This window comes from Barbatula barbatula, assembly GCF_947034865.1.
Source record: "Barbatula barbatula genome assembly, chromosome: 2".
Classification (NCBI taxonomy): domain Eukaryota; kingdom Metazoa; phylum Chordata; class Actinopteri; order Cypriniformes; family Nemacheilidae; genus Barbatula; species Barbatula barbatula.
In genome coordinates, this window is record NC_136767.1 from 6,016,429 (window position 1) to 6,031,422 (window position 14,994).

The 14,994-nt window shown below is 39.9% G+C and overlaps 1 protein-coding gene across 2 annotated transcripts in view; it reads left to right on the plus strand.

Annotated features, from left to right (window-relative positions):
• The first annotated feature begins 222 nt into the window (after positions 1-222).
• LOC306905368 (neuronal migration protein doublecortin-like) overlaps positions 223-14,994 on the plus strand; it is a 30,939-nt gene continuing 16,167 nt past the window's right edge. Inside the window, exons 1-3 of one of the 2 annotated variants that reach the window (XM_079475933.1) lie at positions 223-321; positions 7,839-8,267; positions 10,184-10,518. In XM_079475933.1, coding sequence (XP_079332059.1) covers positions 7,877-8,267; positions 10,184-10,518 — 726 coding nt within the window. In that variant the 5' untranslated portion in view covers positions 223-321; positions 7,839-7,876. Of the gene's footprint in view, positions 322-6,547; positions 6,664-7,838; positions 8,268-10,183; positions 10,519-14,994 lie in introns of those variants that run through there. The other variant, XM_079475934.1, reaches the window with a different exon arrangement.

Here is a 14,994-nt window from a genome sequence, read left to right on the forward strand (position 1 = left end):
ACCTCATTGTGCAGTCATCTTAAATGTTACTTATACACAGCCAATAGCATATTTGATTGCGGTACATTCAACGAGGATACGTTCACGACTCATTACCAGTAAATTAACTCATGAAAGGAGATTTTCTCGACGCAACCTGCACTAGGCGTTGACTGTACTCGGTGGGTGGGGAGTGGGCGGCGTTAGGACCGCGCAGAACGCCGGTAGGGAAACATCGCAGGCAGAGAAGCAGCTGTAGCCGCAGACAAAGGCACGGAGCTCAGCTCGATCCTGCAGCATCCACACCCACCCACACACACTACACACAGCACCGCTACGCTGGTAAGTCAAAGACCGGTATATTTTATTTAGGAAGACAAGCATGTTGTAAAGGTCCAAACACATTTGTTCCAGTTTATGATGATATTACTCTGGCGTTTAATGAGTTACTTTATGTATAAAGTATTTCACTGGATACGATTAGATTGGGAATGTTGGTAGATAAACGCAGGTGGTTGAAGACAACTCTGACATATAAAAATAATATTGCGTAAAAAGGCATTTTGTCACAGAATTAATTCATTCTTTAAAGAAATAAATTGTACAGTTTTATTTTAAAGTTATTTATAAGAGAATTTGTCATACAAAAAAAATCCAATTGGAATGCTTAAAGGATTCATATTCGAATGTCTATTCATTTGTATTCCAATTTGTATAACTGTAACCTTGATCATAGCCCTATTGGTATAGTATTGGAATAATGCCATACTACTACCTAAAGGAAATCACATGTAAGCTGTACATTTTATTTTTCGGAGTATACTTATATCTCAGTACATTTTACTGTCACAGAGAAAATAAAATGGTAGAGTACTTCTTTAGACTCAGGGGGTTGCGGTCTGTATGTGTGCAGTAGTAGACCCACGCTGAATTTGCTGTAGTGCAGCATGTGCCGAAGGGACACAATGGAACAGTCTGATTCTGGGTGGATGGGTCGGTGTATGGCAGGCATACAGACTTGCACTTGGAGACTATTTGCTGTTTACCATGGCTGATTTCATTCCACTCATTGTGTGTGATTTACTGTATGATGCGGTAGTGAACTACATACAATGCAGCACAGGGAGGTGTGTGACATCATCATTTTTCGACCACCCCAAAACTCACCAATAGTTCATCTTTTTGTCATCTGTACTTTACTTTTCTGGGGTTCACCTTAAAACAAAACTGTGGTTCATTGATGTTATGACTGTGGATGGTTAAAGGGATAGTTCACCTTAAAAAATCTGGTATAATTTATACACATTGAAGTTGTTCCTTACCTGTGTAAATTGTTCTGCTGAACACAGAAAAATATATCTGGAAGAATGTTTGTAACCAAACAGTTCTGCTGCGCTATTCCATAGTAGGAGAATGGTGCAGAAGTGTTTAGTTTCCCACAGTCTTTACCATATCTTCTCTGTGTTGAACAGAACAAATCATTTTATACAGTTTTGGAACAATTTGAGGCTGAGTAAATGATAACTGAATTATTTTGGTTGAACTATCCCTAATATGTGCTTGATTCTAAATTTGATGAAGCCATACAACACCATTTACTTAGCAAAATACACTTTTTATGTCGCATTTGAGCTTGACCAGTCCTTGTACATTTTCATTATAATGAAAATAGCAGTCAACATATTGAGCAAAAATCTCCTTTGTGTTCTATGGATGAAATGAAGTGACTGTTTTGCAACAACATTAGTAAATGATGACAAAATATGGTTATAGGCATTTAATAGCAGTAGGTGTGCTGTCTCTTATAACTGTCATGAACTAGACACACACCTAGATGATGCTACACGTCTTGCTGAGTCAGTGGGCTTCAGATGTGTTGTGTGAATGTTTGATTCATCTCTGCCCGTCATGGGTGGGTGGGTTGGTGTGTGTAGCCTTTGTGTCAGCTGTGGAGCAGACCCAATTCGCCTCTGCATCACTGATGACAATAAAAAGCACTCAAGGTGTGCAGTCTGGCTATAATAAAGATGTAATCCCTCTTTTTTTGCTATTACCGAGGGACAAGTGTCGCGGGATTAGACATTAACAGACCTATAGATCAGCAGTGATGCAGTACAAGGATGGCCACCTCACACACACACATGGGGCGTTGTCTCAACACATTACATTCGTTTTTCAAAATTGCTTTAATGCTTGATTGTACGTCACTTTAAAATTCTTACAGCCTTATGTGTTTGCCGTGCCCTGTGTCTTTTTTTACTGCTTTTTCAGCATTATTGTATGCGTTTATATTGTGTGTGTTCTAAGGTGAGACGATGAGTGGTAGTGGCCAGGCCTTAATTGGAAAAGCTGCTCTGATCCCCGCTGGCAGTCACACTGGACACAGGCCCAGGTCTAAAAGCCACAGACCGCCCTGTTGGCAAGACAACCACACAGCATCATTGCTAACCGCTTACCACAAATGCATAATAGCTTCTATCCAATAAAAATAGCTGATTTTAAAAACATTTTAAAAATCAAAAATACAAATTCTTTATTTTTTATTATTTACATTTGCGGTGCTTACTACAAGCTATTGTTTTTACTTTTGATCAGACATTTTTGGCATTTGAACATGCTCCTAACCCAACTTTCTTGTAGCTTGTTACAGACTGCAATACTTGTTTTAAAAATAATGAACATATTGATAATGTCACATTGCAAACAACGAAAAGGATGATTTTCCCCCGCTTTTTGACTCACTCTCGCAAGATCAGTACCTCTTTCAGAAAAGGAAAAATCAGTTGACTTTACTTTGAGGCAACATCATGTGATTGTCCTTTGTTTGAGAGTAGCATTGTGTTAATAGATTAATAGACAAACCTCTTTTTCCTCCACTGTCTTTAGTGCAGCGTTTGTTGATTTTGGATGGGAGTCAAATAAGCGCTGACAAGTAACAATCTAACCCTCAGAAATCCCATCATTACAGGCTAAAGATAGAGGAGGTCAGGTTTTAGGTGCTGATTAAAGAGCTAATTGGGTGTCTTCAGGATAGGTGGCACTGACAAGTGTTTATAGGATCCACATAGAAACCTTAAACTAATTTTGACCAGCCCTAAAGGAGTGGAATATGTCACCTTTATATTTTTCTTTAATATATACATGTATTTGTTTGTGTCTATAACTACAAAAGTAATAAGCACAGTACACAGACATACTGTATATTATGTAAACACAAACATTTATTCTGGTTGCGATTAATCGTGATTATTCATTTGACAGCCCTATTTTATAAATCTATGTGAGTTCTCTCCAGTGTTGGAAAAGATTGCACCAACGTCCACAACTGTGAGAGATTTTGATATAAACTCAAACAGCCAAAATGAATACCAGCCAACAGCAACAAATGCCAGTAAGAGTTTATCAGATGTTTATGCACAAATGTGGTGCCTAAAATAGATCTCAATACTTTTATTATGCACCCCTCCACAGATGTCTTGGAGAGTATGTGAGCGTACTAAGATCATTTTATCCAAGTAGTTTACAACTACTTTGATTTGTGATCGAGATAGATTTTTGCTGTGGAAAATGAAGAAGGTTAATCACTAAATGTAAACATATCGCCAAAGTGCTCTGCCATTAACTGTCAGTACCTCTACTGTTACTTGCCTTGGGCAATTTGTGCATTTTTGCCATTTTCAACATTTCAGATTACATTCAACACTAAATGATGCAAGTGACTGTTTTTCAGTTTTGAGATGCTTCAGAACATATTAACCACACTATTAAAAAGCCACACTATCAGTGAATCAAGAGATAATACTGAATGAGTTTTGTGACAAGTTTCACTTTTGGTCTGAAATTTATAGTGGTGCTTGCATTAGAACATTCCAATGATAAGCAGAAGACACATACGCACACACACCATGACATGACAGTAGGTTTAGGACAAGTTAAAACCCACTTGGCTGGTGCTGAGTTAAACTGTCAGTATCTCTCATCACAGGGGGCTGTATTGTTAAATGACTGTTCCTTTCCAGGCAGTATTTAAAACAGAACCTTCAATCACCCAAATCCAGGACATGGCAAGCTATTTACCAGACAGGGACTAGGGACAAGTGCTATCAGAGCGTTCCAGAGACAAAAAGAGTTTAAAACATATCAGGAGATTGATGAGTGGATATTGATTTGTCTTTGAATATGAGGAAGAACTGTGTGAGCAGTGTTTTATAGATCCAGTGTTAGTTTAGGGGGTTATGGGGGAGTATTATGAGGGAATGTGTGCTCAGATGGGGAGTGGGGTAACAGAATGAGAATATTGACTAATTCTAGGGAAGCAGAAGGTGGGTGGGGCATGTGTGACTTGTAAAAGTCTTTTCGGGGGTGGGAGGCCTTAGTGACAAAGAGATGCCAGATGACCACTGTTTATGAAGTGGAATGGGGTATAGATTGGTCTCAAAAAGACGCACACTCACTGTTTTTATTGAAACTTCTCAGTATTAGTTATAAGTTCTATTGGTTCATGCAGAAAAATATATTAAAATGAATATAACTTGGCAACAGATGTGCTTTATTCACAATAATACGCTGTACAAAACAATTCAACAAAACATTTTGTTGCTGTTCACAGTTTATCAGGGACTATTTTTTGCTGCAGAAGCAAGGCTTTATGTGATTTTACGTCATTAACACTGATAAATGTTTTTTTAGGTTATTGAGGCTAGTGCTTTATCAGGAATAAGTCACGGCTGAAGGGCGTTGTTAGGCACGGTGCAAAATAAAGCACTGCATCTCGTACCTTATTGCTTACTTATAAATAATACATTAAGTCTAACCCATGGTCAAATTTCTGTAGCACCCAGCCTAATGCTGCGTTTACACCAAACGCGAATTAAGCGATTTGCGCCAGGCGATCCAGTTGATGCGAATCGTGCGATGCTTTTGATGAGCATTCACGCGGCATTTGAGCGAGAAAATGTCAAGGCGAAGAGCTCATTGACACCCACTGTTTGACATCTCCGGACGTGCAATGTTTTTAACGTCACTCGCGCAGATAAATTGGTTTGTGAATGTTAATCCTATGTATAAAAACAACAAAACTAGTAAAAAAATAGTACATGCAACTTGCATTCTTGTTCTGAAGTCTTCTGAAGTCATATGACGTAATATGATTTTGTTATCAATAGGCTAAAATGTAAGTCCATTAACAAAATTTGCGCTCCAATTGAGTTTTGCAACAGCAAATTTCAAATCGTATATCTAGGCTCTGCGTACAAAGTAATTTCTAAAGTATTCAACTACCATTTACTGGCAATATCCCCAATGCCTTCCATATTTGCTGTGAATATTGTGAACACATTTGACTATAATTACATTTATCCCATAGAATTTAGTTTTTTTTCAGTGTGTGTATGGAAGAGACTGTGTGTTAGCCAAGAGTTTTATGGCCTTTACACTTGTCCTTCAAAAACGGTTGATGGGAAAAGATACAGTTTGAACGGCTGAAGAGACAGTTACGCTCTTATTACACTGCTTCTTTCACTTTCTAGTCTTTCTCTTTCCTTTTGTGAAGGGGTAGAGAGAGTTCTGTTTAAATAGAGCAGCTGTGTTTAAGAAGGTCTGGCGCTGGTCCACGAGAATGCTGTGCCCAGGACTTGACTGCTTTCCACTGAACTTTAATCAAAGGGAGAACAGGAACATTGGGACAGATATTCAGTTTAACATGGTTTTGCATGAGTTAAGCTCTTCAAAGTTTGTCATATACGATGATCGGCTGGTCAGGGTCTTCTTATGGTGGAATTTTTAGACACATTCTTGCTGTGTACAACTGATTTACCACTCATACTAATGGATCAGAGTCGCAGTTTAAAACGGGTAGACAATTGTTGATTAAACTGGCAAGAGACCACCTAGGAGCAATTACCATTGGTACTAACCAGCTACGGTACCATTTTCCAAAAAATCTGGTATTGTCTGGTTTATTCTGGATGATTAATCTCTTTTTGTTATTGTTTGGTCCATGATAAATTATAATCTTTTTTTTACAAATAAAGTTAGACGTGAATCCAACTTTTTAAATATACAATACCTGTATACCCATACTGTACAACATAATATATAGGCATCATTTCTAACGGAGTGGTCTCTCAAATTATAGGCTGCAGATTATGCAGTCTCTTAATATTTTATAAGTGATCTATCTATTTATGTACATCACATGTATTCTTTGGATATCCTGTGGATATGCCATGACCTAGCTGACAGGAAAATGATAACCAAATCATCTGGTGTTATTTTGTCTGCTATTTTTAATCTGTAAGACTCTGTGGTCAAACCCACAGACTTTAGGATGGGGCGGAAGGCATTAGTATTGGGTAACATTTTGTAAACAATAATTGTGTTTGCATTTCCATTTTTTTTAATTCTACACAATAATATATGTCCTGTACATATAATTTGCAGATCGGACAGGTGGGACATGTCCTCACCACTTGTTGAACGAAATAAAAAATATAGAGTGTCTGTACTGTGCAACTAGCCCGCCTTGTAAGCCGAGGCTATTCACACTAACTCCGCCCAGTTTCAGATCGCAATAGAGAAAATGTAAGAATGTAGCTGGCGGCTCCAGTGCTGTAGAGCGTACTTGCTTCATGTTGTCGTGGGTTCGGATCTCCTGTTTGCCAAAGTTTCCCTATCACATATCAGGTGAAGGTATTTGTTTTCAATAAAATTATGAAAATATTTGAAAAGTGGCTATAGAAGTCATACACCCATACATACATACCCAAAATTAATCGCTTAATTGCAGTCTGTTTCTATATTTGTCCTTATTGTTCTCAATATGCGGATGCTATCGTCTGTTGCAAGATAAAGTACATTGTATTTGATATATAGGAAATGACTGCAACTGCAGTCGTATTATTTATAAAACACTCTGCTCCTGAAATACTACTGTTGTATCATCTCAAAGGGTTGACATTTTACACATTAAAACTCATTAATACTGTGAAATATCTCAAATGTAACTTCAAGAATATTTGTATTAAAGTATTGTTTTCCTGCTCCCCTTTGTTACGCCATTGGTCCTGTAACTGCAATGTAAAATCATTTTATTCCAGTATAACCAATACAACTGGTTATTTCTCCATTTTATGCTAGATATAGTAAGTTTATCTCTATCATTGCAATTAATAGAGAAACAAGTGGTGAATAGAATTTTAATGTACTGTGGGGAATCAAATAAAGAGAAATTGTGTGCCAGTGTGTGATTTGATGCTGACTTGTGAAGTAGTTCTCATGCTTCAATGATGCTTCTTCTTTTTATGGGGCATGATGAGCATGTGTTGCTGTTGCCATGGACACTAGTCACTGAGGAACAGTTCAGACATTTACATGTGAAATATGGTGTTATCAATGCTGTCCTGTACTTTATTGTGTATACTTAGTAAACCTGTGTGCGTCTTTGTGTATCTGAAGTGTTGCTACAGTAGAAACTACCGGATAGCTGTGTCAATGACCATATACACTTCCAGTTTCCTTTTGTATGAACGCCTTTTGTGAAACACGTGTCTCCACAAGGAATATTTAATAATAGCTCATGAGTGACATTGAAATGTGTGTGGGTCTGCTGTATGTAGGCCAGTGCCAAGTGTGTGTGTGTTTCCCAATGAGCATGTGTACATCTAACTGTGTAGTGTGGGTGTGAGATGTGCTATTTTAAGTATATACTCTGATAAAACAACCCTATAGGTTGTTTGTAGAAGCATCTTTTTATGACCATTAGTTACAGTACATTTTGAACTTAAAGCGGCAATGTGGATTGTAAAGCTTCCTGAACCATGTAAAAATGATTCTGTCTGTCATTTGTGTTTCCTGCACAGATCCATAATTCCTTAGTACAAGACTCCTCACAACCACTATGGACGCCCACTCTGATACTGTTGCCATGGAGCTGGACTTCGGCCATTTTGATGAGCGGGACAAGACATCTCGGACCCAACGGGGTGGACGGGCCAACGGCCTCCCCAGCCCTACCCACAGCGCACACTGCAGTTTCTATCGGACACGCACCCTTCAGGCTCTGACCAATGAGAAGAAAGCTAAGAAGGTGCGATTCTACCGCAATGGCGACCGGTACTTCAAAGGCATTGTATACGCGGTGGCCAATGATCGTTTCCGCACATTTGACGCGCTGCTGGCTGACCTGACGCGATCTCTGTCTGACCACATCAACCTGCCACAAGGCGTCAGATACCTATTCACCATCGACGGGACATGCAAGATCTCCACTCTGGAAGAGCTGGAGGAAGGTGAATATTCAGTTTTAATCTTTGTGAATGAATTGGTAGAATGGTCAAACAAATTATTTTAGGATTTAAATATTATACAGTATATCTAAATGTATGTAGGTCAATGAGGTCCAATGTTGTTTGGTTACCAATGTCTGGTTTAGAATGACATGCGAGTGAGGAAATGGTGAAAGAAGTTTTATTTGGGTGAACTATCCCTTTGAGTTATTATTGATAATAACTTGAAGACATAATGATGACAATAATTAGTCTGGGACAAAATAGCAAACTAGTTGTTAATAACATGCACATGAGCCACCTGCCCTAAGCTGTAAGAGGCTATTGGTCAGCCTGGACATAGTCTGCTGCTAGATTTGTCTGGTTGCCATACCGACAGTAATTATCTCATTAACCAACTTCTAATCCGATACAAACCTACTAATGATAGAAGAGATACTATGGAAAATTTAGCTAGCCCTATGTATTGTACATGTTCTATTAGACTAGGTAATACAATTTGAAGGTTTAAACTCTTCTTACATACACTACTATTACTACATGGTAATATAAACAAAGCATGAATGACATATGCAGTTTGAAAAGTCTCTTTAAATAACAAAACTGATTTTCCACCCATATCAATGGGTTAGGAGGCTTAGCACTTATATGATGTTACAATGTAATTACTTTAATCCATAAAATAACATAACATAACGCAGAATATTGTTTGGCATAGGCCTGTATTAAGAAATGATGTCATTATATATAATACTTATTTAATTTGGTAAGTAGCTGTATGACAATCTAGAGTTAGTTGTATTAATTTTATGGCCTGCCTAATTATATATATATATATATATTACGAAACAAATCTATTGAGAAAGCTTTCATAGCTGTGCATTTCATTCCACCATATTAATGGCAAACAGACATTGTTTTCCTAAAAGAATAGATCTCATGTATAAGACATGATTTATAACACAGCAAATCTGTGTGATCAGTAAACGCTGGAGTTAAGAGATGAATCAAGAAGCTGAATGTGAGAGATGAATCATACAGGAGTTAATGCAGCCCTGAGGAATATGTTCAAAATCTGTTGCACACACAAACTCATTTAACTGCTAAGTGTGTGCGTGTGTGTGTGTGAATGGGTGTTTTTTTTATTTGCTGAGAAAAGCTCCCGTATGTCCTAAAATAAGATTACGCAGATGTAATGTTTATTATTAATTTGACTTCCATCTGATAATTTATGTTTAGGGTAGTTTACATTAGGCTGACTGCACTTCCTCTGTTCCACTCTTTAGAGATGTAACCAGTGGACTGTGAAATGAATGTACAATATATACTGTACGCACCTAGCATGGGTGTGGTGCATATGTAATGAAGAAGCAATACAGCCCAACTGCAAGCAATATGTTTTATTTATAGGATCCCAGTCTTCATTATCTCCTTCCAAATGTTGCAGTAGCTGCCCTCAAGTGATGGATGTCCTTCCTGACTGCTAATGTGTGTGTGGGTGTCTGTGGGTGTGTTTGCTTTTGGCCCCTACCCAACCTAAAGATAAACGCCTTTTTCATCCATTGCAAGCAAGCCCTGAACATGATTGATAGCATTTAGTAAAATCCTCCAGCATGTTGACAATCTGCAGGAAATAGACTGCATGTGATGGATGAAGGAGTCAATGTATAGGGGTAAGGTGTGCTGTGGAATAATGACTAGAATGATAAGACAAAAACAGAGGTGCATCCTAATCCATATACTAAATTATTCTGTTTTGTGGGCTTGTGTTCTGCATTTGGCATTTTTTATGCGAATAGTGTCTTCACACTGAAATATGTGAAGAGTACTCAAATTCCTGGAAGATGCACATCATCATTTTCTAGCAAAGAAACCTTGTGTCATTTTGTTTCTTCTCCTGTGCTGTTTCACCCCTCCAGGTGAAAGCTATGTGTGTGCCTCTGAGAACAACTACAAAAAAGTCGACTACACCAAAAATGTGAACCCCAACTGGTCGGTCAACGTGAAAGCATCTGCCAGCCAGAAGAACATGATGGCCCACCGGGCAGCCAGTGAGGCCAGGGAGGGCAAGGATTTTGTGCGACCCAAGCTGGTAACGGTGATGAGGAGTGGGGTGAAGCCACGCAAGGCGGTCCGCATCCTGCTCAATAAGAAGACCGCACACTCCTTCGAGCAGGTGCTCACTGACATCACAGAGGCCATCAAACTAGAAAGCGGAGCGGTGAAGAGGATTTACACGCTGGACGGTAAACAGGTATGTGAGGAGAGTACACTGTATGTTCTCAATGGATACTTGCATTCTGCTTACAACGAACTGTATAAAAGGAAGTCTGAATCATCATTTAATGGCATTTAAGCAACGCTAAACATTTCATGCAATAGTATGTAGTGAGGGGCTCCTAGGTATTATATCTTGAAACGATGGTTATTTAGCATTTTTGTATTCAAAATGTTTCATTTTGGTTTCTTCGGTTAAATCGGGATTAATAAGAATAAGATAAAAGTTACAGTCGATATTGCGTCTTTTCAGTGGAATGGGAAGGAACTACATTTCCAGGTAGGTACTACAAAAAAGCTAGCTGTTCCTTACATAAGTTCCAAACACAAACCACAACCCCACACATGCGAATTTGCTAAAACTAAAGGCTAGTGGCTATTAGTTATAAGCCTTTGATGTGTTCCAACTAGGGTGGCTACACAGATAATTCGTTTGTGTGGGACATTTACATTTAGTCATTTAGCAGACGCTTTTATCTAAAGCGACTTACAAAGAATTCAGGCAGCAATAAGTCATAAAAGAGCAAAAAAAGTTTTTTTTCATTTGTCTGTCAAGTATTCACTGAATAGAAGGGTTTTAAGTAGTTTTTTTAAGGTTGTGAGAGATGTGGTGGACCGGACAGAGTTAGGAAGAATGTTCCACCAGGAAGGAAATGTGAAGGAGAATGAGTGGGAAAGTGATTTAATGCCCTTATGAGAAAGCAATACAGGCGCCACTCGTTTGCTGACCGCAGGGTTCTTGATGGGGTGTAGGAGTGTAGGAGGGTGTGAAAGTATTCCAGTGCAGATCCAGTGATAGTCCTGTAGGCAAGCATCAGTGACTTGAATCTGATTCAGGCTTCAACCGGTAGCCAGTGATAGCCTTTGCGGGAAGACCAGCAAGGAGAGCATTGCAGTAGTCCAACCTTGAGATTACCAGGGCCTTTGACAAGGAGTTGTGCCGCATGCTCAGTGAGATAGGGTCTAACCTTTCTAATGTTAAATAAGGCATATCGGCAGGATCGCGTTGTCTTTTCAATGTGATCATTGATGACAGCTGTTCATCAAATATGACTCCGAGGTTCCTGGGTGATCATAGGGAGTGATTGTGGAATTGCCAAGTTAGATGGTTCGATCGTGTTGCACTGTGGGGTGTGCTGGAAACACGAGTTGTTCTGTCTTGGCCGGGTTCAGCTGGAGGTGATGCTCTTTCATCCAAGCTGAGATGTCATCTAGGCAGGCTGTTATGCGACCTGCTACAGTGGTATCATCTGGGTGAAACGAGATGTAGATCTGGGTGTCGACAGTGCAGTCTCAGTGGAGTGGTTTGTTTTGAAACCAGACTGCTTGTCATCCAGTAGTTTGTTCTGGGATAGGTAGGAAGAGACCTGGTTGAAAACTGCAATTTCAAGAGTTTTCGCAATAAATGGGAGGAGAGAGACAGGTCTGTAACTGTTGGTAGTAGCGGGGTCCAATGTGTGTTTCTTAGGTGGGGCGTGACCTGGGCCTGTTTGAATGTGGATGGAAAAGTGCGGGTGAGCAGAAAGGTGTTGATGATGTGTGTGAGTGTGGATATGGCCTGAAGGAAATGGGAGGGGATTGGGTCAAGGGGCCAGGTGGTGGGGTGGCGGGAGAGCAGTCTGGTGACTTTGGTGTCAGTCAGTAGGGAGAAAGAGGAGAGTTCGATGTTTGAGGTGAGGGTAGTGTGTACCGAGGTCTGAGGTGCTGAGAATTGTTTGCTGATGGTCCTCAGCAGTCAAAGATGTAGTGGGCGGGGGAGGAAGGGGGCAAAGAAGAGAGTTAAAGGTCTTTAAAAGCTGTCTATTTATAATAAGATGTAGTGCATGGAGAGTAGTGATTGTTGGTCCCCTAGGGCAGCAGGATTCTTGGTCTTGTGCCGTTTCCTTTCAGCAACCCTGAGTGTACTCCGTTGTTTCACGGAGGATGTCAGACAGCCAAGGGCAGGAACGGGTGGCACGAGCTGGTCTGGAGGACAGAGGACAAATGTTATCTAGACAGGATGTAAGTGTAGAGCATAAGGTTTCGGTGGCAGTGTTAGCATCTAGAGATGGAGGGAAGAGAGGATGTCTCTTTAGCAGAGAGGGTGCTAGGGGAGAGAGAGCATAGGTTCCGTCTAAAATAAACAGGTGGTGGTGTTGGTGTAGTGCATGTAGGGAGGAGCATGTTGAAAGTGATGAAGAAGTGATCAGAAATGTGAAGAGGTGTGACTTTAATGTTGTCTGTGGTGCACTCATGAGTGTAGATGAGATCAAGCTGGTTTCCTGATCTGTGAGTACCGGCTGTGGCGAGGCGCGTGAGGTCGAACAAGGCAGTGAGGGTGTGGCAGTCAGAAGCATAGGGTTTGTCCAGGTGGATGTTGAAATCCCCAAAGACTACGAGAGGGCCGCGATCCTCCGGAAATGTTGAGAGCAACACATCTAACTCTTCAATGAAGTTGTGAAGAGGGCCTGGGGGCGGTAAACTACGACAATACTGAGCTGAGTGGGAGATGTGATATTAACAGCGTGGTATTCAAATGAATAGTTGTTGCATAGGGAAGATAGTGTAGAAAATTTCAAATCTTTGTTGATAAGCAAACAATGTTGGACACCACTGTATATATAGATGTATAAAAGTGGAGAGGGGGAAAACGAGTTCTTTTAGTCTCTTTAGTTGCAGTGGGGCATAAGCGTTTAAAATTATTGCTTTCCTCTAAGGTCTGTGTCTCTGAGGATTTGCTAATCTTTGAGCAGTGTGAATGTCTTTGTAATAACACACACACAAGTTAACAGATGGAGATTGTAGGATTAGTGTGTTCTGCAGAGTTAACATCAATCTGTTTCTATCCCACACACTCTTCTTTGATATGGGAAATTGCTGCATTTACTGTACTGTGGTCCCACTGGAGTCCCATATGTCTCACACACTTAAGCGCTGACAACACTGATATCTCAGCTTCCGGGTGAGGCATTCAAGGTCAAGCACTGTTTGGACACCATCCCTCACAGCAGGTGTAAAATCCACTGGCTCCAAAAAGGGAACTTGAGCAACACTTAAAAACAGAAGGATGTTGATGTACACATTTCAAAGCAAAATACATTTTTCACAGGAAAGAATGCAGAATTCTCAAGCATTTCACAAAAACAAGCTTGTTTTAAATTGTAAAATTACATAGTTAAAAAGGCTTTTACACGGGGTTGGGCCACCTTTAGCCTTCAGAACTGGTGCTTCAGAAGGTGCTCAATTGGATTGAGATCTGGTGACTGTGGAAGCCATTGAAGTACAGTGAACTCATTGTCAGGTTCAAGAAACCAGTTTGAGATGATTTGAGCTTTGGGACCTGGAGTTGTGCGTGAAAATCCCAGTAGATCACCAGTTTTTGAATTACTCAGATCATGGGATTGTATTTTCATTTACATAGTGTAGCAAAATTAAATGTGGATTTGTGGAAAAATGCATTTTGAACGACCACGCCCTCCTGTCACCATACAGCATCATTGCGTAAAGACGGAACCAGCATTGTCCATTACTGCGTTGATTTGAGGTGTTGGAATCATGTACGGATGGAAGTGGGGTGGAGCGAAATGCGCATGATTGATGATAGAACCAGGAATGACAGAGCATTATCAGAGTCAAGGCTGAGACTATAGGCTGAGACTAAATTAAATACATATTTCTATAGGTATTGTTTTGGATAAAACATTTTGGGAAAAATTGACTAACAACTTGCACAAATGTCAGAAGGGGTGGACACTATTGTTTTGTGGCTGGCCTTGTTGCATATGCATTTGTAGTGGTTTACCTTCCAGACTACATAAATTGTGACAATTCGTCTTCCCGTATTGAAATTCAAATTGTAATTCTGAATTATTTTGGCTATCACAATTCACATCCGCTTCAAATTCTGAAATTTAGTAACTTCTGAATGGCAACACTGTCCCTGCAAATTTACAGCCGAATTCCAATTTTCCTCATTACACAAGCAGCGTGTCAGCACAAAGATGTAAATAACATGACACAGAATAGAAACTGCATATCCAGATGTTAATATTATTTTATTCCAACCAAAAAAGACAGGATGAATTCTTTATACCTCATTTTTATTTTGCTTGTGTTGAGAGATGCTTTAAAGCACTGGTTCGAGACACATGAAAGACACTTGAGGGTAAAGGAATCTGTAAGATATGCAAAAGCAGACTCTCAAAGGTTTAATACCTATTCGTTATCTATTCCTCTCTCTTCTTTCCGTATCAGCAGCTGCTATAGCTGGTTGCTAGGCAACCACATCTCTGCACAAAGACGGATCCCAGCTGGGTTGGGCTAGTCTGCCAGTCGGCATGTCCTTCCGGAGGTGTCATTCGGAATGTTAGGTGTGGGGTTATTGAGTTTACAGTACGTATGAGCTACTATGCTTGCAGCTCCTTGATGGTTTTTATGCTTTTCAAGGAACCAGTCACTCCTAAAAAGCTTTAAT